The sequence below is a fragment of the Neomonachus schauinslandi genome, chromosome 14 (assembly GCF_002201575.2).
Source record: "Neomonachus schauinslandi chromosome 14, ASM220157v2, whole genome shotgun sequence".
Lineage (NCBI taxonomy): Eukaryota > Metazoa > Chordata > Mammalia > Carnivora > Phocidae > Neomonachus > Neomonachus schauinslandi.
In genome coordinates, this window is record NC_058416.1 from 75105886 (window position 1) to 75131120 (window position 25235).

General features: G+C 49.2%; 1 protein-coding gene across 1 annotated transcript in view; it reads left to right on the forward strand.

Annotated features, from left to right (window-relative positions):
- Positions 1-25235, forward strand: part of ACACB (acetyl-CoA carboxylase beta) — a 135396-nt gene that overhangs the window by 81205 nt on the left and 28956 nt on the right. Inside the window, exons 21-35 of the mRNA XM_021703590.1 lie at positions 1149-1337; positions 2894-2994; positions 4792-4880; positions 4960-5084; positions 8609-8722; positions 8848-8961; positions 9395-9484; positions 12590-12708; positions 16355-16492; positions 17328-17427; positions 17519-17626; positions 21421-21477; positions 21718-21759; positions 22721-22936; positions 24841-24996. Coding sequence (XP_021559265.1) covers positions 1149-1337; positions 2894-2994; positions 4792-4880; positions 4960-5084; positions 8609-8722; positions 8848-8961; positions 9395-9484; positions 12590-12708; positions 16355-16492; positions 17328-17427; positions 17519-17626; positions 21421-21477; positions 21718-21759; positions 22721-22936; positions 24841-24996 — 1758 coding nt within the window. The remainder of the gene's footprint in view (positions 1-1148; positions 1338-2893; positions 2995-4791; positions 4881-4959; positions 5085-8608; positions 8723-8847; positions 8962-9394; positions 9485-12589; positions 12709-16354; positions 16493-17327; positions 17428-17518; positions 17627-21420; positions 21478-21717; positions 21760-22720; positions 22937-24840; positions 24997-25235) is intronic.

A 25235-nucleotide genomic window follows, 5' to 3' on the forward strand; every position in this document is an offset into this window, starting at 1 on the left:
TGATGCTGGTGGTGATGCTGGTGGTGCTGGTGATGATGATGATGGTGATGCTGGTGCTGGTGATGCTGGTGATGCTGGTGGCGATGTTGGTGATGCTGGTGGTGGTGATGGTGGTGCTGATTGTGGTGGCGATGTTGGTGATACTGGTGGTGGTGATGCTGGTGATGCTGGTGGTGGTGATGCTGGTGATGCTGGTGGTGGTGGTGATGATGCTAGTGATGATGCTGGTGACGGTAATTCTGGTGCTGGTGGTGGTGTTATTAATGGCTACCCCTTGTCTAGTACATACTGTGTGCCAACCACTACTCTAAGCACTTGAAATTTATTAAGTCATTTAATCTTCCCAACCACCTATGATATTATTTCCACTTTACAGCTAAGGAAAGTGAGGCACAGAGAGACTAAGAACCTTGCCCTGTTGCCCCAGTGAAAAGGCAAAGGTGGGATCTGACCCCGGGCCATCTGGCTTCAGAGCCCATGCACTTAGCTCTCATGCTGTGCCGCCTGATTGTGTGCCTGTAGATCGCCAGAACTACAACATTTATTTAGTCTTTGCACTCACCGGGGCATGCGTTCCTTCATTTTTAAACGACACAGCTCCTATGGAGTCAGACCATTATCCTCCTTCAGAGACCATCAACATTTCAGCTGCTGGGACACCCGGAGGCATTGTAGTGCCGCTGTTAAGAGTCTCTGGAGCTGAGTGGCCTGAGTTGGCTTCTCACTAGCTGGGTGACTTTGGGTAACTTCATCAACCTCTCTGTTTCAGTTTTCTCAACTGTAAAATAGGAATAACGATTATACCTACTTTGCAGGGTTGTTTCTGAGGATCGGATGAGAACATACAAATAAAGGTTTTAGAGCAGTCTGGCACTAAACATTAGCTATTCACGTGGCCTTGTGTTCTCTTCCTATACTATGCCGTCTGTCTGGATGCGTAGAGGTGGGGTGGTGCGGGGTAACTGGGCATTGCCCTTGTAGTCAGGGGGCCATTCCACTCAGGACTGCTCCAGAGGCTGCCGGGTCTAGATGTTTGGCTCTTTGGGTACAGGGTCTGGATGGGTTGAGTGTGTCGGCTGCCCTAGGGAGGGTGGTGGTGTCCGTGCCCCCCACAGGACCTCTGGCTAATGCTGTGGTCCCCGCTTCAGCTGAAGGAGTGGGTGCAGAAGCTCATGACGACCCTCCGGCATCCATCACTGCCACTGCTGGAGCTGCAGGAAATCATGACCAGTGTGTCCGGTCGCATCCCCGCCCCCGTGGAGAAGTCGGTCCGCAGGGTGATGGCCCAGTACGCCAGCAACATCACCTCGGTGCTGTGCCAGTTCCCCAGCCAGCAGGTGTGTGCCCCCCCTCCCCCGCCCGCCCCACTGGGGTGCCCGCGGGTGCTGCCCCAGGAACTCAACTTCTGGCCACATGGCCTCTGATCGAGCAGCCAAGATGGCACAGGCTGAGAGTTTCCTTTTGAGCCCTTCTCTACCGAACCCCAGCACCTTCCCCAACGTTGTTGAGATGAGCACGGTTACGTGGCCTTACTCCATAAAACTCGGATTCAGAATAGCAGTTAGCAGTTGGTACAAATACAGGGAGCATTTCCCCCAATGTACCCGGGCTGAAACAGAGGCAGTTGTGGGTTCCAGGGTAGTATGAAATCTCTCTCATAATTCTATGTTGGCTTGATTTTGTGCTTTTTTTGTGGAGGAGGGGGTGTTGCTTTGTTAAGCATTTTCAAGATAATTTGCATTTGGAAGAACCTCCTCATTCAGTTTACCTTCTGCCCTCTGTCTGGTTAGAAGGGCTGCGTACCATTATCGTTCCCTCACCCACATGTTTGTGATTTGGGGAGCTACGCGTCAGCCTAGATCAGGTCACTCCTGGAGGTCAACTGCTCTAGAGGCTGGAATATTATTCCATCATAAAAAGGAATCTAATACGGATTTATACTACAACATAGACGTACCTTGAAAACATGCTAAGTGAAAGAAGCTAGTCATTAAAGACCACGTGTTGCATGATTCCATGTACGAGAAATGTCCAGAGGAGGCAAATCCATGGAGACAGAAAGTGGATTAGTGGTTGCCAGGGGCTGGGAGAGAGGGCTTGAGAGTAGCTGTGAATGGCTATGGGGTTTCTTTCTGGGGTGATGAAAATGCTCTCAAATTCGATAATGGTAAATGATTGCACAACTCTGAATATACTGAAAAGTACTCAATTAGTTGTATACTGTAAAGAGGGAGGACGCCTGGCTGGCTCAGTTGGTAGACCTTGTAGCTCTTGATCTTGGGGTCATGAGTTTGAGCCCCACATTGGGCGTAGAGCCTACTTAAAAAATGAATGAATGAATGAATAGGGGGAATACTATGGTATGTAAATTATATCTCGACTGAGAAATAACCAAAACAAAACTCTAAAGAACCCCAATTGAGAAAAGTCCCTGTTTGGACCTTTCAGGAATTTGTTGTTGGTACAGGTTTTTCATTAAAAATATTTTTTGTTGCCAAAAACAATATGCTAATAACACTAAATCTAGTTATAAAAACAAGACACCCCCCCCCCCCCCCCGCCCAGGCCCGCTTCATTTTCCCTGGAGTTGGAAACTCCCTTCCCTTCCCTCAGACCATTCATATTTGTAGAGAGGAATAATACACGTGTCTTTATGGGATTGTTGTCATTCTAAGCTCACATTCCTCAAGCAATATGTTGAGTGGTTGAGCGGGATGAACAGCTGTTTCTGGGCGTCCGGAGAAGGCTTTGGAGCTGAAATTTTCAGATTTTGAATGAGCCTTGGGTGGGTCCTCCATGGGAGCCCACAGTGGGTCCTTCTGGTGACTCCTTCATGGTGGTGACCGGATTGTGTGGTTATGAGTGGCCAGACCTGTCCTATGTGCCCGTCCAGATAGCCACCATCCTGGACTGCCACGCGGCCACCCTGCAGCGGAAGGCTGAACGGGAGGTCTTCTTCATGAACACCCAGAGCATCGTGCAACTGGTCCAGAGGTGAGTCCTCGGTCCTCCGTGGGGGGCGGTTGTCAGACTCATTGTCTGTGCATTATACCAATGCAGCACTCTGGGGCTCTCTCAAGGGCAGGCTCCAACCAAGAGACAGTGCGTGGGGTCCAGAGACGCTGATTACAGTCCCGGCATAGCTATTCCTAATCCCAGAAACCCCAAGCAAGGCCCTTTTGTCCTGTGATCTCAGTTTGCCTGTCTGTAAAATGGGAATAAAAACTCTTCACATGCAATTAGTTTTTCTGAGTTATGAGTGGATCAATGCTTGTAAAGTGCTGATACACAGGGAGGCCTTTCAGTAGCTTTGCCTATAGGACAATGGGATGTGGTGGTTTTATAGGCCATCAAGGACCCTACAGATTATCCTTATGGTTTTGAAATCCTTGCAGAAGAGAGTTGATGAGGAATTTGTATTTTGAGTAGCTCGTGAGCAGGGAGAGCTATTCTGATGACAGGAAGAACTGCCATGTTATGTGAAAACTCTACCTCGCAGAGAAGCTCTGCTTATAAAGACAGAATTGAAACAGTTTTAAACTGGAGGAGATGAAGTGCACGTTTACCAGGTGCTGGGAACAGAGGCACAGAGAGAAAGTAGGACCCTAGGAGACTGCCCTTCTTTTCAGGGAGCACCTTGGCTCATGGGGACTCAGACTGACTGCCCTTCTTTTCAGGGAGCGCCTTGGCTCATGGGGACTCAGACTGCTCATATAGGATTGAGCTGAGGAAGGGAGTCTTAGTGTGGAGTCCCCACAAAGAGAGAGTTTCACAGCCAAGGGCTAGGAGGGGAGACCCTCCCCAGAACACTTTGGCCGCTAACCTTAAACCCACGCTTTAGCTTCAGAGAAACACCTAGAAGAAAATGAACAATCCCCTAGCAGATTTTTCTGTGTTAAACATAAATATCACAGCTCTGTTTTTTTTTTTTTAAGATTTATTTATTTTAGAGAGAGCATGCATGTGCACACGAGTGGGGGAGGGGCAGATGAAGAGGGAGAGGGAGAATCTCAAGCAGATTCCCCACTGAGCATGGAGCCTGACGCAGGGCTCAATCATCAATGCAGGGCTCGATCTCATGACCCTGAGGTCATGACCTGAGCTGAAACCAAGAGTCGGACACTTAACCGACTGAGCCACCCAGGCACCCCTCAAAGCTCCGTTCTATATATTTTTTTTAGATCACAGTTGAATAAGTGCATGTTCTTTCTTTTGTTGTCAGTGACTCTGGGGTTAAACTGGTCTTCATGGCCTGAAAACTCAGTGTCATATCACTTAAGAAACTCAGTTTCCTACATGCAGAAGTGATTTAGAAGAGATGAAATGTCTTAGGGAACATCCAGGTTAAAATTTGGTTTTTAAAAGGGAAGTGAAATTTACATAGGTATCTATTGATATACGTTTTTCAAGTTTCGTTTAATTATCTTTCAAACTCTCTTTATACCTAGGATGGTTCATTGATCATTTTTGGTATCAACCGTATATGCAAGGCTGACCCTTTTCAGCATCCTGTCTTTTCTCTCTGGGGATGGGCAGGTGCCATCCAAAGGCTCAGACTTGGACTCTGGCTGGATGTATGACCTTGGGCAAGTCACTGCTGTCTTTGGCCTACAGAGTTAGTGCAAATGATCCGACTCACACATCCCTCCCAGCCTTGAGGATTAGGGGGTACAGCCTCCAGATACTGGATTACTGTTTTCTCCTTTTGGAAGTCCTAAAAGCTCTGCTGTAGACTCAGGCGCCCCAGGAAGTGGAGCTGATGGTTCAAGCAGCCTCGCCTTTCCTCCCTAGGTACCGCAGCGGGACCCGCGGCTACATGAAAGCAGTGGTGTTGGACCTCCTGCGGAGATATTTACGGGTGGAGCACCATTTCCAACAAGGCAAGAGTCCCCGCCAGCACTGGTCACAAGCCCATAGGGTGGGAGGGCCCTGAGCCTTACCCCTTTTGTCTCCCTCTAGCTCACTACGACAAGTGTGTGATCAACCTCAGGGAGCAGCTGAAGCCAGACATGTCCCAGGTGCTGGACTGCATCTTTTCCCACGCGCAGGTGGCCAAGAAGAACCAGCTGGTGATCATGTTGATTGTAAGCAGGGAAGGGCGCCCCGTACTCACCGTAGGAGTAACATGGGGTCCACAAACATTCTGGAAAGGGCTAGAGTATAAATCTTTTAGCTTCTGCTGGTCATACAGTCTCAGTCCTGACCTTGTACAACGTAAGCAAATGGACATGGCTGTGTCCCAATGAAACTTTGTTTATAAAACCAGGCAGGGGGTGGGATTTCTCAGTCACTGCGGGAGATCATGATTAACACTCACAAAGCAACTACCATGCACCGAGCACTCCTAACATGCTTTACAAATACTAATTTAATTCTCACAGCAAGCCTAGAAGGTGCACACTGTTCTCACTCTTTTTGGCAGAGCATGGAGGTGAAGTAGTCACTTTCCCAGGGGCACCCAACTTCTAAATGCAGAGCCGGGATTTGAACCCACAGCCTGGCCCCCAGAGTCATGAGTTACTAGGGGATAATTGGATTCTGTGTCTTGTGGTAGGATTTTTATTTTCCCTTCTTGGAAAACATGGAATTTCTTTGCTCTTATTTCTCTTCCTACTAGATGATAATTAGCATCCTTTATAGCTAAAGATGTTTCTCCTTGATATGGTTCCTGATGGCTCATTTGGAAAATGTAGAATCAGCAGATAGTAAGAGAGATGTGGACTTGGCTTATAGAAAGAAGTGGCTGGCAGATTTTTTTTTTTTTTTGGTAAAGATAGTAAATATTTTAGTATTGAGAACCACCCCAGCCTGTGTTGCAACAACTCAGCTCTGCTGTCAGTATGAAAGAAGCCATAGATAATATATAAGTGAATGAGTGTGGCTGTTTGCCAATAAAACTTTATTTACAAAAATGGGAAGTAGGCCAGGGGCGCCTGGGTGGCTCAGTCGTTAGGCGTCTGCCTTCGGCTCAGGTCATGATCCCAGGGTCCTGGGATCGAGCCCCGCATCAGGCTCCCTGCTCTGCTGGGAGTCTGCTTCTCCCTCTCCCACTCCCCCTGCTTGTGTTCCCTCTCTCGCTGTGTCTCTCTCTGTCAAATAAATAAATAAAATCTTTAAAAAAAAAAAAAATGGGCAGTGGGCCAAATTTGGGCCCGGGCCTGTAGGATATTTAACACCCTAACAAGATGGATTCATAAATACTGATATTTTTATAAAGAATCATTTTGAAATCTAGGGCAACATGAGGATCTCTTAATCCTAGCTGTACATGAGAATCTCCTGGGGTAGGTGTAGGGGAGCTTTTTAAAAACACAGATGCCCAGGCCCCACCCTGGTCAGTTAAATCAGGCTTTCTGGGGATGCGGGCCAGGCGTTAATACTTTTTGAAAGCTTAGCCGATGGGAAACTCAAGTGTAAGCTGTATATTATATATTATCAGCTTAATGTTCAATTTCCTGGGTGTTTTAATGGTTCTTTAGTTAGCTAGGAGAAGATCTTTTTTGTTGAGGTACAATCTTAGTGGGAAGGATCATGGTGTCTGTAACTGACTTTCAGAGAAAGAAAATATATATGTGCACATGTGCGTGCACGTGCGCGCGCGCGCGTGTGTGTGTGCGCTTACCAGAGAAAAAGCAGATGTGATAACAATAGTAAAAGCTTAACAGTTGGTGAATCTGGATCATCAGTATAGGGGTTTTCAATGTACTGATCCTTAATTTTGTTTTAAGGATTTATTTATTTAATTTAGAGAGAGTGTATGAGGAAGGGGCAGAGGGAGAGAGAGAGAGAGAATCCTCAAGCAGACTCCCCGCTGGGTGTGGAGCCCAATTCAGGGCTTGATCCCAGGACCGTAAGATTATGGGCTGAGCCGAAATCAAAGGGTCGGATGCTCAGTTGACTGAGCCACCCAAGTGCCCCAACTGATCTTTAATTCTTGTGTAGTTTTTGAAATTCTTCAAAATTAAATTCGGGGGGAGGGCTTTCCAGGTGATTGCAGTGTGCAGCCAGGATTGGGAACTTACGCCCAAAGAGATGTCCACTCTTCGCGGGGAATGCCATTGCTAAAATAGTATATAACCCTTTGCAAAATGCCTCCTTTGGATGGAGTTTTTTTCAGCTGAGTGTTTGTAAAGCAAGGTATGCCTGTTATCTATTACCATCTGCTCGCCATTCAAAGGCCAGGGGTGGGAGCTGTGGATTATCCTGCTGTTCGTTACTCTTTGTGCACATACTAACTCTCTTCTGGGCAGGAAGGTGCTAAAAATTAGGTACACCAGAGGACAGCCTGGTGGAGTGGCCCCCAGATCAGAGAACTAGGACGCTTGCTTGGGGCTTCTCAGTGAAGGCGGTTGAAGATGTTGTACCAGGTGTGGTTTCTGGGATGTTTGTGTGAGATCCATTATTCTTTTGGCTCTCTTGGTTCCATTTGTTGAAAATGACGAGTTCTTTGCATTTGATGATATTTGGTGCTTAGGAGACTTTCCGGAAAGACTTGTTAATTGAATATTTACTTTGAAATGAAATTGTTTGAGTCTTTGAGGGGACTCGGTTTCTAAAGCAAATCACAGTGGGGGAGGGAGAGAAAGTTTAGAATAATCTATGTGATTTCTTCAGCACCCACAGGCTTGTGTGTTTGTGTACAAGTGTGAAATATTAATGCGATACAAATGTTCTGATCATAAAAACAGAGCAGGCTCATTCTAATTAGGGAAATGCAGAGGCAGGTGTAAAAGAAAAGACCCCTGGCCCCACCTTCTGGTGACTTCTTGGAGAACAGTCTGGGCTGGGGCAGGGGTGGGGGCGTGTTGCTGGAGCGTTCACATTCCCAGCATTGTTCTATCTTCAGGGGGTATGCTCTGAGCCATTCCCAAGCCCTTCTTGCATTTAGGGCATAAGGGGGAGATGCACAGACCAGGTGCATGGAGCCCTCTGGTCTCTGGCAAAAAGGTTCCTCATTCCAAAGCAGGAGGAGGGGTGCTCATGGGAACCACTGTCCCTTTACTTCGGCAACTCCAGATCCTCCTTCCTGTAAGAAGCTGCCCTTGACCTCTCCAGAATGCTCCCCATGGGGACTCCCAGAGGGTGACTTACCACACCCTCACTAGAGCATCCCGTGTGAACCTTACTCTTTGTTTGTACCTGGCTCTATTTCCCCTCCTCCCTCTTCTCCAAAACTGTGAACCCCTTAAGTCAGGCAGCAATGTATAGAGGAAAGAGTTAAGAAGCCTTGAGGACCGAATAGACCTGGGTTTGGATGTGGCTCGGCTTTGCCCGTGCTCAGTGGCCTGGGGGCAAGGCTCACAGCTTCTGAGCCTCAGTTTCCTCATCTGTAAAATGGGAATCATATCATAACTCCTCAGAGGGGTGGGAGGGTTTGGGAAAGTGAATGTAAAGGGTGGAGTTGCTTGCGTGATAATGGCTGGTTATTAATAGTGATGTAGGTAGAGACTTAATTGTATGTTTTGTCTGAGCAGGTGTTTAGGGCAGGCTGTGCCAGGGCTGCTCAGAGAACTGAGGAGGTAGCTGCACCCCCCAGCTGAGGGTGAGTGCTGGCTTGTTTCCTTCTGGCGGAGGAAAGGCATTTGGATTCTGTCTTTATCCCCCAAAGGATGAGCTCTGTGGCCCAGACCCTTCCCTGTCGGAAGAGCTGACCTCCATCCTCAACGAGCTCACTCAGCTGAGCAAAAGCGAGCATTGCAAAGTGGCCCTCAGAGCCAGACAGGTAGGGTCGTGGGGTGCCGTCCCTCTTGCCATCCTGTCCCTCACGGTGCACAGCCCCTCTGCTGCCATCCCGGCCCTTGGCGTCTCCCCTGGAAGGTTGGCTTACCCCCCCCCCCCCCACCGCAGGTGCTGATTGCCTCCCACCTCCCGTCCTATGAGCTGAGGCACAACCAGGTGGAGACCATTTTCCTGTCTGCCATCGACATGTACGGCCACCAGTTCTGCCCAGAAAACCTCAAGGTGAGGCCGCCGCCTTCTGTCCACCTTCCACAGAGCGCACACTGTGGCCCAGGTGGGGCCTCTGGGAGACAGGCTCCCATGCCCTCCGTGCGCCGGCACCTGGGTTCAGGGCACGACTGCAGATACCAGTGCTTTAGCCCGGTGTGGCCGGGGCTGCCCGAGGGGGAGTCATGGCTTCATCTTTTGGGCTCCCCCACCCCCCAACTTTGGGTCATTTGCAAGCCTCCAGCTACCCCCTCCGCCTCTGGAATGGGAACCTTAGGCACCGTCCTCCCAGAACTGTTTCCGCTTTCAGATTGATGGGCCTGGGACACTGGCAGCATTTTCTTGATAGGACCACCGCGGGCTTCCCCACCCTCCCCCACCGCTCCGTTCATCTGACCCGTGGTTGAAACCTGCTCACATTTCCCTTCCTTCCCTTCCCATCCCCTAGAAATTAATACTCTCTGAAACGACCATATTTGATGTCCTGCCCACTTTCTTCTACCACGTTAACAAAGTCGTCTGCATGGCATCCTTGGAGGTAAGTAAGAGGGAGGCCCCAGGAACAGTATCTGTCCCGAAAATGCCAGTTCTTGCATCCGCTGCCCGCTGGTCACGTGCCTGACCCTGGGCCACACACCTCGAGCGCAGGATCCTATCCTTCTCTCCACAACGTAGGTGCTGTTGCTACACTCATCTTCCAGAGAAGGGGATCGAAGCTCAGAGAGGTGGAGCGACTCGCTCAGGGTCTCACAGCTGGGGAGTGGCAGGCCCGGGATTCACACTAGGTCTCAGTCCAGAGTCCTTGCTGGTACTTTCTGTTACCTCCTGTGCCATCCCGGCCTCATCTCGGCAGGGCACACCTAGATACTAGCCACCAAGAGCCCAGGCACCTTGTGCAAACTCTCTGACTCCCTGCATTACATACCTTTGGAAGACTCATCTGCTGGGAACCTCAAGAGCTGGAAGGAACCTAGGTGACAATTTCAGGTGACCTCCCTGTGTGATGGGGCAGAGAGGGGAACGACCAGCAGCAAAACCCTCTGATCTTGGAGTCTCGGTCCCCTGGGGCCCCCACTCCCTCTTCTGCCACCTTTGTAGACCCCATGGGTCACCCATCCTGGTGCTGGAAGGTTGACTGGGTCTCCATGGAGACCGTTTGGGGCTTGCGAGCATGTCATGGCCCCAGAGCTTCCTGGGCCTGCAGTCTTTCCCTCCTTCCTGGTTTCAACTCAAAGAATCCTTTTCAGGTCTCCCTGTTTCCGGCAGTGCGACCCAGTAGCGCCCATCAGTGCCTTTTCCCCCACTCTTTCCAATGTTCAGCTATCTCGAGACCCACTGTGTGCCAGGCGCTGGGGATACAGCAGGCAACAGCCGCAGTCTCTGCCCTCATGGAGCTTCCCTCTGGTTGGGGAGAGACACACGCTAAATATTTCCTTCGTTACACATACAATAGGGTCTCGGGGGAACATAGCCGTCACGCTGAGAAGCAGTCAGCAGGATATAACCTTACCGGGAGGGTCAGCTCCGACTTGGATGAGAAAGTGATATGAAAGCAGGCATTCAAAGAGCGAGTCAGACTTGGTGGAGAGGAAGAAGCAAAGAGGTTCCAGTCAGTGGGAGCAACCTGTGCAAGGTTATGAGCTGTGTGACGTCTGGTCAGTTGCCTGCCTTCTCTGGACGTTTAGATCCTCATGCCGCAGCAGGGACAGTAATGCCTGCCTCTCAGAGTTATTTGGAGATAAATGAGTAAGCATCTGATGTGAGCGCTGTTGCTGCTCACTGTCCAAGCGCCGGGACCTATGTCACGTGGAAGGCAGCAGCCCACCTTCTTTGCTTTTTGGAGTGCTAAATCCCATTTTTTTTTCTGTTGGAGAATTTTCCAGAGCTCTTTGAGCCTCCTGTCCCTTTGTTTGGCAGCTTGATTGAACACAATCCAGCCTTTTCACCACGACTCAAGATGAGCATTGTGAACATTACAGTTTTACTTGGTCTCTTGAGATGTGTAGAGTTTCGTTCCTGCTCTAAATGTGTGGGTGTCCCCAAGACCAGCCCGAGGTCCGATGAGTCACTAGGAAGACTCACAGGGCTCAGCAGCCAGTCATGCTTGTGGCTGTCATTTGTCACAGTGAAAGGACGCAAAGCACAATCAGCAGAGGGACAAACAGTGTGGGGTGACATCCAAAGGAAACCAAGTGCAAGCTTCCAATGGTCCTGTAGGCACTTTTCATTCCTCAAGGAATGAGAAGTTATGACAGCACGTGTTTTTTGGTTTTTTTTTTTTAAGATCTTATTTATTTGAGAGAGAGAGAGCACGAGGGAAGGGAGGGGCAGAGGGAGAGGGAAAGGGAGAAGCAGGCCCCCCGCGGAGCAGGACTCGATCCCAGGACCCTGAGACCATGACCTGAGCTGAAGGCAGACGCTTAACCAACTGAGCCACCCAGGCGCCCCATGACAACATGTTTGAAGTGAGGCTCAGAGACTCAGCGCCCCAGGGGTTTTACTGGGGGCTGGTCCTAGTATGTAACAAAATTCTAAATTCCCAGAAAGAAAGCACACGTTCAACATAAAATCACTCTTCGTACAGCTAAGGTGCCATGAACCATTCTTATCAGGGAAGAGTGGGAACCCTCCCAAATCCAAGTTCCCAGAGGCCGGCCAAGGGTCTTTTAAAGGATAGCAGTTAGGTCTGCTATGTTAACTCTTGCTACACAATTCTTATATTCCTTATTCAGTTAAAAAACTCCCACTGTCTAACCTCTGGAATTGTGCTGTCCAGTTTGGCAGCCACTGGCCACATGTGGATAGTGAGCACTTGAAATGCAGCTGGTCTGAGTTGAGCTGTGCTCCAAAGACTTTGTATGGAGAAAGAATTTCAACTGTATCGGTACTTTTTTATATTGATTACATGTCAAAATGACATTACATTTGGTATTGGGGATGAAATTATATATATATATATATTTTTTAAGATTTTATTTTATTTATTTGAGAGAGACACAGCGAGAGAGGGAACAAAGCAGGGGGAGAGGGAGAGGGAGAAGCAGGCTTCCTGCTGAGCAGGGAGCCCGATGTGGGGCTCGATCCCAGGACCCTGGGATCATGACCTGAGCCGAAGGCAGACGCTTAACGACTGAGCCACCGAGGCGCCCCGATGAAATTATATTATTAAACTAATTTTCACCCGTTGCCTTTTTTTTTTTTGAAGTACTACTAGAAGATTGAAAATTAGAACTGTATATGTGACTATGTTACATTTCTCTTGGGTGGCGCCGCTATTCTAGAGCAGGATTTGGCGACTATAGCCTGTGGAACACATCTGGCCCGCTGCTTGTTTTTATAAATAAAGTTTTATTGAAACCCAGCCATGCCCATTCAGTTACATGTTGTCCTTGGCTGCTTCCAGGCTGCAGCGACAGAATTGAATAGTTGGGATAGAGACGGGTATCCCACAAAGCCTAAAACATTTACTATCTAGCCCTTGGCGAAGAAAAGGAACACTGTAAAATGTGAGCGAACTTGTTCTTTGCTACTGCTTGGAGATCATTTAGAGATGATTTCTGGGATCCCTCCGGCCTGAGGGAGGTTTTGTGGGCACTCTGCAGTGCGCCCTGAGAGAGTGTCTTCTGTGCTTCTGCCTCATTAGGTTTATGTGCGGAGGGGCTACATCGCCTATGAGTTAAACAGCTTGCAGCACCGACAGCTTCCAGACGGCACCTGCGTGGTGGAATTCCAGTTCATGTTGCCCTCCTCCCACCCAAATAGGTATGGAGTGGTACGCACCCCGGGGTGGTGTGTGTTTCTTTCCTCTCTGACCCCTGTAGTCCTGGCTCTGGAGGGACCCAGCGAGTATGTCTGGGGAGACAATCAGGGATACCACCCCTCCACTGTGGGATCTCCCTATGTCTCCATTCTCCCATCTGTAAGATGAGATAATCCAGTGTCTACCTCATCCACCTGCACTGCCCAGTATAATAGCCACTACCCGTACGTGGGCTCTTTAAATTAAAATGCGTGAAATGCAATGAAAAATTCAGCTCCTTAAGTCATACCAGCCGCACTGAAGGGCTCAGCAGCCACATGTGGTTTGTGGCTGCCATATTGGATATTGCAGTTCTAGAACATTCCATCACCATAAAAAGTTCTATTGGACAGTGCTTTCCTAAACCACGATGCGGAGTAAATGAGATACGACGCACATGGCACTTAGGGCAGTGGCTGGCATGTAGAAAGTTGTTGGTGAACATCAGGGGCCCCTGTGATGATTATCACTGTGTTGTTAGTGCCCGATGGCATGCTGTTGGTCGGGCACCATGCTAAGCGCTTCCATACTCCATCTGACACACGAGGAGCCCTGGGCCTTCCCTTGGCATGGGCGCAGCTGCTCATTCACGTGGGATAGGGATTTGAACCACGTGCCTCTCCCGTCAGAGTGCCCTCCACAGCCCCTGAGGGTCCTCCGGAGCCACCGGCTGGGGCGAGTGTGTTGGCCCGTCTGGATCCCCACGATGTTCTCAGTCGGGGACACACTGGGGTGCCTCTTCTGCTCTCTCACCTTCTCTTTTTTTAAGCCATCTAATTTCAGGCCCTGAAGTGCCATCCTGGTCAGGTAGAGCGTGTTACCTTCAGCTAAAGCAAACACATCTCCCTGGGATTTGGAGCGTTCCCTTTCCCTCTTCCTCACCCCTCTGGGTCTGATTATCCTGGGGATCCCCACACAGGCCTGGCTTGTGGCTAGAACAGTCTCCTCGTGATTTGGGCATTGAATTAATCGGATCTTGTATCTATATGGGCAGCAGGATTCATGATTTCTTTAAGTGGGGAATATTTGGATCTCTTGGGGTTTCAAAGCATGGTTTTCTTTCAGTGGCTTTTAAGAAGAAGGGTGTTGCTTTGTTATGGAGAGACACCTCCTTTAGTATCTGTCACTTATTTTTTTTTTTTTTAGTGTTATTTATTTTTACTCTTCTTATTTAAAAAAAAAACCAACATGATATTTTGTCCGGTTGAGAGAAAAGGAGTCGAAGTGTTTGTGGCCCTGGAATCATTTGGGGGACTGTGGGTGGTGTGGTGCAAGGGCTTTTGAAACTGTCTGCCCGTGAGGAGGCATTCTGTTCTTTGTTTGATTTTGTTGTCTTAGCAATTCAACCTGGTTAGGATAGGAAGGCGGTTTTCCTAAGCCTGTGGGTCAGTCACACCTTGTTTCTTAGGAGGAACCTATACACATATTTGGGTTATTGGTTGTGACCCTCAGTATGGGCCCAGGGTCCTATTTTGACCCACACAGACACTGAGGACCCTGGAGGGATTTCCTGACCGTCTCAGGTCCTTGCTGGGGCTGTTGGCTGGGAGCACCAGAAGCTTGCTCTGCGCCTGTGTGTCTTCAGAGCAGACTCTGCCTGCCGTCGCCCCCAAACGCCACTCTTCAGGGCCTCCAGGAAGGGCCCTGACGAGTGAAGTCCCACCTCCCAGGAGGGCCTGGCTGTCGGACCGGGCCCATTGTGAGTTGGGTCAGGGGACCAGTACGGGGAGGTCAGAGCAGAGGCCAGCAGAGCTGCATGCCAGGTGCAGCCAGGACTTAGGGCCAGGCCCAAGGTGCTGGGAGTCCGGCCGGGAGGTAGGACCTGGAGAATGTGGCCCTACGTGGGGGGGCTGCAATTCTAGCTCCAGGAAAATGGTCAGCCGGACCAAATCTGTCCTTATTTTTCCCCCACAAGAGAAGCAGGACATCTAGACTTTTAAAAAAAACATGAAATTCTTCAACTTCACTGTGAATAGGTAATTAATATGTAAGAATATATTAAAAATGCTGCAGGGACCCAAGTCCATCTGTGGGCTGAATTCAGCCCATGCTGCCTGCCAGTTTGCTACTCTGCATTTAGCTGTCTGGGAGCAGGGGTGAGGCCTGGATGGGGAGTACAGGGGTACCCAACAGGAAGGCACAGAGGCCACCCCCCACCTGCGTCAGGGATCTCCAAAAGCACGCCACATTTGAGGATTCACTAAGAAGATTTACAGGGCTCAGGATGTGTCATGCTCACGGCTGTGACTTGTCACAGTGAAAGGACATGAAGCGAAGTGAAGGACAGTCAGCGAGAGATTAAGGGTCATGGGCGCGGGGGTGGGGGGTGCGGAGGGTAAAGTCTAGAGGATACCTGGTGCAAGCTTCCAAGAGTCCTCCACAAGGGAGTCACAGAGGATGCCCTTCATCCCCCAGCAGTGAGCTGTGATGACCCGTGTGCAGTGTTGTCCCACAGCTGGTTAGAGACTCAGTACCCAGGGTTTTCGCGGGGAGCTGGTCGTGTACACACTGTCCGCCAAGCATGCACCCAAATCCCAGACTCCAGAAGGAAAGCAAGTGCTTGGCACAAACAATTTGGGCACAGTGAGCCTCTTATCATTTAGGGAATGGTGGGAGCCCTCCCCAAGCTCCCAGACACCAGCCAAGGGCCAACCTTGTAAGCAGATCCCCTTTTCAGGAGAGCAGCCCCAGGCCTGCTCTTTTTTTTTTTTTTTTTAATATTTTTAGTTTGTTGCCAGTATCTGGTCTTTTTTTTTAAGATCTCACCCATTTATTTAATTGACACAGAGAGAGAGAGACAGCGAGAGAGGGAACATAAGCAGGGGGAGTGGGAGAGGGAGAAGCAGGCTTCCCACTGAGCAAGAAGCCCGATGCAGGGCTCGATCCCAGGACCCCGAGATCATGACCCGAGCTGAAGGCAGTCGCCCAACCAACTGAGCCACCCAAGTGCCCCAGGCCTGCTCTTTTGACTCTCTTCTGTACTCCCATCTGATAAAGAGCCCCTCCTTCGCTTGATTCCAGGGCCCAATTGTCACTGCTCCAGGGGACCCATTTCTATTTGCTGCTGGTAAGCAGCCAGTCCTGGGGGCAGGGACCAGCTAAACTCTAACAGGCTGCTGGCCGAGGGGCCAGTTTTGATTTCTGACCCTGTCCCAGGAGCAGGTTTGATGGAAGCGGAGGCACTGGGGAAACAGAGGCCTGGCATGTCTCTTCAGAACCAAGCCTGTCCCTTCACCAGTCACCCGGGGCTGGGCTGTCTGGGAGAAATTGGTGCTAAGTGTGTTCATTCTCTGTGGCCGAGTCCATGATCTTGGATTTCCCTGGGGCCACATTGACGCTGGAACTTGTCTGTCTGCATGCATGCATGTACGCATCATTCACTCATTCATTCATCACTCGCTTGTAGAGCCCTTAGCCTATACCAGGTCCTGAGCAATCAGACAAGACTCCTCGAACCCAGACCCCCGTCCCCTCAGCCCCCAATCTTAGGTCCTGCTGTGGGCGGGCTCTAATGCTAGTCTGGCTCACCGAAGCTTCCAGGGCAGGAGCAGCTCTTGCGGCCCGATCTTCAAGCAGCTGCTTCATTCCCCTCTTCCGGTCCCCCCGCAGGATGGCCATGCCCATCAGCGTCACCAACCCCGACCTGCTGAGGCACAGCACCGAGCTCTTCATGGACAGTGGCTTCTCCCCACTGTGTCAGCGGATGGGGGCCATGGTCGCCTTCAGGAGATTTGAGGACTTCGTAAGGTACCCAGAGTGGCCCTAGTCTCTCAAACACCCCGAGCAGAGGGGCCAAGCAAGCTTCCCCTGGCCCCCACCTGTTCATCTGTGTAGGCTGCCTAACTGTGCACTTCTACACTGTGAGACTCTGAGCAAATCATTTCACCTCTCTATGCCTTAGTTTTCCCATCCTTATAATGGGGATAAGAGAAGGATCTACTTTATAGGACCACCAGGAAAATTAAATGAGATAGTGTATATTAAATATTGTATTTAAAGTCTACTTAAAAACGGGAGGGGCGCCTGGCTGGCTCAGTCAGTGAGCATGTGACTCTTGACCTCGGGGTTGTGAGTTCAAGCCCCACATTGGGTGTGGAGCCTGCTTAAAAAATAATAATAATAAAGCGTAGTTAAGGTGTAAGTGACATGCTCAATAAATGTCAGCACTCAGTCCTGTTATTACTGCCCTGTCCCCCGACCTGTTCCTCCATGCTGTGCATTGTGCTTGGATTATCTTGTTCTAACTCCACAACAGCCTTAGTTGATTCGGGGAGGTGAGGGGTGAGGATTCCCCGTTCTGTGACGGGCAGCCCACCTGATGTCCCAGAGCGCTGGACTTCCTTTTATTCACAATCTCAGACCACATAGGTTCCTTCTTCCCTTTTGGGGCAAGACCCCATCGGTGGAGCCTTGGACCTGGTCAGGACCCCAGTGAGCTCTGCACAGAGTTGGATGAGCTCAGAGAGTGGTGGGTGGCAGGGAGGGAGGACCCAAGTCTCTCGTCTGCCTGGAGTGCAATCTTGACCTTCGACGTCACGGGGCAGCAGTCCCTCAGCCCTACCTCTCCACCCCGCACCCCCAGGAACTTCGACGAAGTCATCTCCTGCTTTGCCAACGTGCCCCGGGAAGTCCCGCTCTTCAGCAAGGCCTATACTTCCCTGTACTGTGAGGAAGACAGCAAGGTCGGTGTCCGAGCAGGGGGCATATGCTGAGGAGGGGGCGGGCTGGGGCCCTCGAGTCCTTCTACCACCTGCCTTTGTTTTGCCCTCCCAGAACCTCAGAGAAGAGCCAATCCACATCCTAAATGTGGCCATCCAGTACGCGGACCACCTGGAAGATGAGGAGCTGGTGCCGATTTTCCGGATGTTCGTACAGTCCAAGGTATGCTGGGCTTGCCTCTGGTTCTGAGTCACGGAAGGAGGAGGGAGGGGCTGTTGTGGTGAGGGGTGTCCCATGTGCCTGAGTCCTGCTGTGCACTTCAGAGGTACAGACCTGGCTTCCCAGCCTAGCCCCGCGACTCCTCGGAGCCCGCAACCTCGGGCAGAAGTGGCTGAACTCGGTAGAGCCTTAAGCCTTTTCCCCAATAACATGGGGGCGGTGTTTCTCTCTCCCTGGGTGTTGTAATGATAAAAGACAAAGTATAGGGGCGTCCAGGTGGCTCAGTCGGTTAAGCATCCAACTCTTGGTTTCGGCTCAGGCCATGATCTCAGGGTTGTGGGATCAAGCTCCACATTGGGCTCCGGGCTGGGTGTGGAGCCTGCTTAAGATTCTCTCTCTCCCTCTCCTGCCTCTCCCCGCCCCCGCCACTCTATCTCTTAAAAAAAAACAACGACAAAGTATATACAGTTGACCCTTGAACAATATGGGTGGAACTAGGCAGGTGCACTCATTCCCAGATTTTTTTCCGACAAACACAATGCGGTGCTGTAAATGTATTTTCTCTTCCTTGTAATTTTCTTAGTAACCTTCCTTTTTGTCAGCTTACTTTGTTGTAAGACTATAGTATATAATACGTATAACATGCAAAAAGTGTTGACTGTTTATGTTATCCGTAAGGTTTCTGGTCAACGGTAGGATATTCATAGTTAAGTTCTTGGGGAGTCAAAAGTTATACGTGGATTTTTAACTGTGCAGGGGATCGGCGCCCCTAACCCCCACATTGTTCAAGGGTCAATGGAACACCACTTAGCCTGTGCAATGAAAAATGAAATGAGGAAGTATATATACCACTTCGAGGACACACTCAATAAATACTTTGGGGGGAATGTTTTTGTTGAAATAACCCAGAAAACTCAAAATCTTTAAAGAGTCACTTATACTGACCGCCATCTATGCAAAGAATTTCTTCTTGTATAAGCATGTGGCCATTGCCAGCATATATTCTCACCCTGGCAGGAGGGACAGCTGTTAGTACGCTCAAGGACCTCCGCTGCAAACAGATGTGGAGCAGCTTGGCAAGCGTAGGTAGTGGAAACAGTGGGAAGGTACTGTGTGATCTTGGGCAGGTTACTTTACCTCTCTGATCCTTAGTTTCCCCAACTATAAAATGGGATGCTAAGATTTCTAACTCCTAAATTAATCCGATCTACCAGGCACGCTATCTGGCTGTTAGTTCTCCTGAGTTGGTCTCAATTTGAAGAACACTTGGAAATTTTCAGTTGTTGTTCATCTATTTACCTGTACATTGGTTGTATTCTCTGTATTATCCAGATGGGAGGGATACCTCTTACCTCCTCTGACTTGGCATCCCTCAGAAGACCTGGCCTTGTGATTCCTAGGCAGGAGATGGGGGTGAATGATGCTGAGTCACGGATAACACCTTGAAAGCTTAGGGACATTATTGTCCGTGATTTACTTAGACTTGATTAATCAACAAGGTAATGGTGTTCACTGTAGAAAATGTTTAAGGTACAGACAAATCTGAAAACAAAACCCACACCCCTACCATCCAGCCCTGGGATGAAGATATTGGCATATTGCCCTTCAGCAGGTTTCTTCTTGACATAGCTGATGTCCTTACTGGGTTTACACTTGGCATCCCACGGCAGAGATAAGGCAACATTTGGGTTGTTGGGGCTCGCCCTACCCTTTAACCAAATCAAATGATGCTCAAGATAGTTGGTGTTTCTTACCCGGAGAGAGCAGTGGAAGGGATGCCAGACTCACCTGTGGAAAGTATGGGCCATGAGGACCCCCAAAGCACAGATGAAGAAATCGCCCTCTAAATACCAACCTGGAAGATATCCATGGTCTAGAAAAGATTAAACGTATGTGCTTCTGCACAAAAGCATTTAATATATAATATATATATATATAACATACTGAAGAGAGGAGAGCTAGAAGAATATACACCTGCTGGGGGAAGGACTTTTAATGTTATATATTGCTCTTGTATTCAAAATTTTTTGCATTAAGCGGATACCTACATATATATTCTCCCATACACACATTCATATACATTCCCACACACACTCACACATTGATACACACCCTTAGTTGAGAACAAATCACTGAGACTCCCCATAACCAGGCTGGTTTTCCCACATTCAAACCCTCTTCATTTTGTGGTTTATCCTGTTCTCTTTGCAACCCATGTACCATTAAGTATTCTTTTGTTTGTCTACTTACATCTTTCTGAAATGGGCTAAGACTACTCATTTCCCCTAATAATTTTCCTTACTGTAGGGACAAGTTAAACAAGAACCATATTTTCTTGCCTTTTGGGTTTTTCTTTCCCCACAATACTGTATATAATAATATTTATTTTGGGGGCACCTGGGTGACTCAGTCGTTAAGTGTCTGCCTTTGGCTCAGGTCATGATTCCAGGGTCCTGGGATCGAACCCCGCATCGCGCTCCCTGCTCAGCGGGAAGCCTGCTTCTCCCTCTCCCCTTCCCCCTGCTTGTGTTCCCTCTCTCGCTGTCTCTCTCTCTGTCAAATAAGTAAATAAAATCTTTTAAAAAAATAATATTTTGTTTAGGGATTACCTAAAAATAATTTTGTATCCTTCTTGGGTACTTTCCTGTTAAAGTTTAACATACAGAAAATGTGTACAAATCGTAAAAGTACAGCCTGATGAATTTTCATACGGAATTTCCAAGTATAACCAGCATTCAGATAAAAAAATGAATGTTCTCCTTTCTTCCTTGCCAGAGATAACTGACCACTAGCCTAAGTTTTAACAACATAGATTAGTCTCACCTGTTCTCAAATTTTGTATAAATGCAATCATATAGTGTGCACTTTTTTGTGCTTTTTTACTCATCTTTTTTTTTAAAGATTTCATTTTTTTTAATGTTTTTTGTTTTTTTGTTTTTAAGATTTTATTTATTTATTTGACACAGAGAGAGATAGCGAGAGCAGGAACACAAGCAGGGGGAGTGGGAGAGGGAGAAGCAGGCTTCCCGCCGAGCAGAGAGCCTGATGCGGGGCTCGATCCCAGGACCCTGGGACCATGACCTGAGCCGAAGGCAGACGCTTAACGACTGAGCCACCCAGGCGCCCTAAAGATTTCATTTTTAAGTAACCTCTACACCCAATGTGGGGCTCAAACTCACAACTCCAAGATCAAGAATTGCATGCTCCACTGAATGCGCCAGCCAGGCCTTCCCAGTTTGTCTTTTTTTAATAGAACAGTGACACCCTCCCCCCACTTAATTTTATTAAAGATTTCATGAAATGTTAAAAAATATATATGTGTGTGTATGTATATACATATATATTTCAACATAACACCTTTATTAAATATAATTCACATGTCACACTATTCCTCCATTGAAAATATACAATTCAATGCTTTTTGGTATATTCATACAGTTGTGTAATCATCATTATGATAAATATATTTTAGAATGTTGGTTACCAACACTACCTCCAAAAAGAAAACCTATTAGCAATCATTCCCCGTTTTCCCTCAATCCAACATCCTCTCTTCCCCGCACCCCCCGCCCCCCCCCCCCCCCCCAGGAACCATGAATCTCCTTTCTGTCTCTTATGGATCTGCCCATTCTGGATGTTTCCTGTAACTGGAATGATGCGATATGAGGTCTTTTGTGACTGGAGTCTTTGAGTCAGCGTCGTGTTTTCAAGATCCAGCCATGTGGAAACTTGTATCAGTACTTCATTTCTTTTTGTGGTTAGATACTATTCCATTGCCTGTTTGGTTTTTAATGCAGAAAAACATCCTTGTGGGTTGCGGACTCCGAAGAATCACATTCCTGATTGCCCAAGAGGTCAGTGCAATTCTCAGTACATCCGTATGAGTCTTTAACATTCCACAAGACTCAGTACCATTGATTTGGCGTTTACTCTGTAGATGGGGGTGGAAGAGAGCAGTCGCTAAAAAAGAGAAGGTTTTCCAAATGATTCATTCTAGAAGCAGACGGGTTATGGTTAAAAAAAAAACCAAAAACACAAAACAAGTATATCAGTATTTAAATGAATCTTAGTTGATTTCATTGTTTCTTTTGCAGAAAGAATTTCCCAAGTTTTTCACATTCAGAGCAAGAGACGAGGTATGACGTAAAGCAGTGATACTTTTCTCACCTCCCTGGCATCTTTGATACTCAGGAAGAGTAGAGTCCCCAGTCCTTAAGGTACCCCTGTATTCTAGAACATGTCATTTCTGTGTAGACTCCAGCCTCCCTCTGGGATTGTGTTTCCCTGTGGAGCTCAGACCCCATGCTTCCCATCCGGATCATTTTTGTCCTCAGATGGCTCTCCCAACCTCTTTTTCTTATGTTCTTGCAGGCTGGCTGCCTATTTTTATAAACAGAGTTTGATTGGAACACAGCCACACCTGCTTGATGTCCTATTGTCTGCTACGGCGTTCTCGTTCCAGTGGCAGAGATGGTGTGGCTGTGACCGACCGTGTGGCCCAGCAGCCTCACACGTTCCCTCTCTGGCCCTTTAAGAAAAGCTTTGCTGATCCCTATTTTAGAACAGGTGGGCTTATTCCCAGCACAGACTCTACACTCCATCCTCTTCAGTATCTCGTAGTTGAATTGATCCAAAGCCTTTCATTTCTAGCTCAGACCCGTCCTTTGGTGAGGGTCTTCATTTTCTCTCTACTTCAGTCTCCAGCATGGTCTGTCGCTTCCTTTGGGGGACCAGTTTCCACAGAGAAACCAGCGCTTAGTGACTTCTTGAGAGGTACTCTGTTGTGACAGAACAGAGGCTGGTTGTGCTGGCAGGTGCTGGGGACTAGGTAGGCTCACCCGGGAGCCGAGAGGCTCGGGCAGGCATGCAAGACCCGCCATGCTCGCAGCTCTCCTCTGGACCTTCCCAAACTCCAAATCTCTGAGCCCTGGGGTTGCTCACAGGTGACGTGATAAAGGCTACCCCCCTGAGTGCGAAAGCCGCGAACACCAGGGGTCTGCAAGACTGGGCGTGGACCCAGCAGGCGCACAGCCCCAGGGACCCATTCGGTGTCTGTCTGTGTGTCTGTCTGTCTCCACTCTCTGGCTGGCCCCGCAGTTTGCAGAAGATCGCATTTACCGTCACCTGGAGCCCGCCCTGGCCTTTCAGCTGGAGCTCAGCCGGATGCGCAACTTCGATCTGACAGCCGTGCCCTGTGCCAACCACAAGATGCACCTTTACCTGGGTGCGGCCAAAGTGAAAGAAGGGGCAGAAGTGACGGACCACAGGTTCTTCATCCGCGCCATCATCAGGCACTCAGACCTCATTACAAAGGTAAGACGTCACCGAGGGCAGCTTTCTCCCTCTGAGCTGCTCACTCACATGCTGGCCTTCCCTTCACTGAGTCCTTGCTCTGTGCTGGGCGCTGGGTGGCGTGCTGGGGATTGTGGGGTGCGCCGGGCACATACAGCTGTGCCCTCGTGACCCTCCCGTCTGGGGAGTACGGGGGAGGCAGACAGCAAAGTGGCTTTTGTGCATGTCCCGGCTGGCGGCACATGGACACCTTTCTTGTGTCCCACGGATCTGCCTGCATGTGAAGGGAGTTCAGAAGATAGGAGGATACTGGCTTATTAAAGGAGTTTCTTGTACTTGCTTATTGAGTGCACGATCATTTTTCATTGTTTCTTGCATTCAGACAAGTTATCTATGATTTTATTTTATTTATTTATTTATTTATTTATTTTAAAGATTTTATTTATTGACAGAGAGAGAGACAACGAGAGAGGGAACACAAGCAGGGGGAGTGGGAGAGGGAGAAGCAGGCTTCCTGCTGAGCAAGGAGCCCATGTGGGGCTTGATCCCAGGACCCTGGGATCATGACCTGAGCCGAAGGCAGACGCTTAATGACTGAGCCACCCAGGCACCCCAAGTTATCTATGATTTTATTGTGAACTTTTCAAACAATATTGAAAACGACTTTTTCTTTAAAGATTTTATTTATTTATTTGGGAGAAAGAGAGAGCATGAGCAGAGGGGAGGGGCAGAGGGAAAGGGAGAAGCAGACTCCCCACTGAGCAGAGAGCCCGATGCGGAGCTGATCCCAGGACTCCAGGATCATGACCCGAGCTGAAGGCAGATGCTTAACCAACTGAGCCACCCAGGTGCCCCATAGTGGATTCTTTTTTTTTTTTTTTTTTAAGATTTTATTTGTTGATTTGAGAGAGAGAGCACAAGTAGGGGGCAGGGGACAGAGGCAGAGGGAGAAGCAGGCTTCGTGCTGAGCAGGGAGCCTGACGGGGGCTTGATCCTGGGACCCTGAGATCATGACCTGAGCCGAAGCCGCTTAACCGACTGAGCCCCCCAGGCGCTCCTACTGGTCAGTTCTTGTAGACCTCCTCTCCCACGGTAATGGAGATGATCAACTTCATGCTCTCTCCTTGCCTGGATGTACCGTGTGTGTAATTTTTTTTTTTTTTTCCCTAATCCTCTACTGATGGATGTGAAGCTAATGTCATTTTTTTGCTACCTCAGTCAACTAGCTATTTTAATGGGCTTATTATTTTCAGGTACAGTCAGGCCTGTACTTCCTAACAGATCAAGAAACGGTTGCCACGGAAAAGATTGTCACTCTCAGATCCCAAGAGGAGGGGGCACACCATATGGCAGGGAGCCACGTGGGGAAGCACCAGGGTTGGTCGGGAGGCAGGGGAGGAGAGGGAAACGTGGTTAAGAGTCTTTGTTGTGGTTTCTGCAGGAAAGAACAACCAGTGAGGCAGGGTAGGCAGGCTTGGGGTTGGCTAGTCTGAATACTTTCAGTAGGTTCTGGAGCCAAGGGGCTGTCTCTAGGTGCCTGGTACCTGGGCCTGGGGTGAGTAGGGCAGGTGGATAGTGACCTGGGACCTGAGAACCCCAAAGAGGCGGTGTATGCTCTGGATTGGCTGGTTTGCCTTTGAAAAAGCATGCTCAGGACGGAGCTGTTTACCATCTCTAGGGATTGGCCACCCTGGGAGGGGCAGCCCCTCGAGGCTCAGGAAGGCCCCAGTTGTCAGAGCATCACAATGCAGAAAATACAGAACTTGGCGAATACGCTGGGTAGCCTTGGAGGCAGGGCTCTGCCCTTCTCATCTGGCACACTTTCTGGAGGAGGGGAGATGCTTTCCTCTCTCCTTTCTGTCTGAGGCTCTGTTTCCAGCCCTGGGCCCCTTGCTTTAGCATCTGTCCCCTGCTGACATCGGCAGGAAGCCTCTTTTGAGTACCTGCAGAACGAGGGTGAACGTCTGCTCCTGGAGGCCATGGATGAGCTGGAGGTGGCGTTCAACAACACAAGCGTGCGCACTGACTGCAACCACATCTTCCTGAACTTCGTGCCCACCGTCATCATGGACCCCTTCAAGGTCTCGCCTCTGGGGACGCTCTGGGTTCAGCTTTCGCAGGGGCCTATGACACTTCATGTGCCTTGCTGCTTTGGGGTCTTGTCTCCTTGCACTCCAGACCTCTAAGTTCCAGGACATGCATGTGTGTGTTTGAGCCTCGGTTGCTGTGGGTGGACAACCTTCTGTCATTTAATTCCAGGGCCATAATTTTGCCACCACCCTTAGGATCGTCCCTGTTCTGATGGTCACCCTCCGTGGGC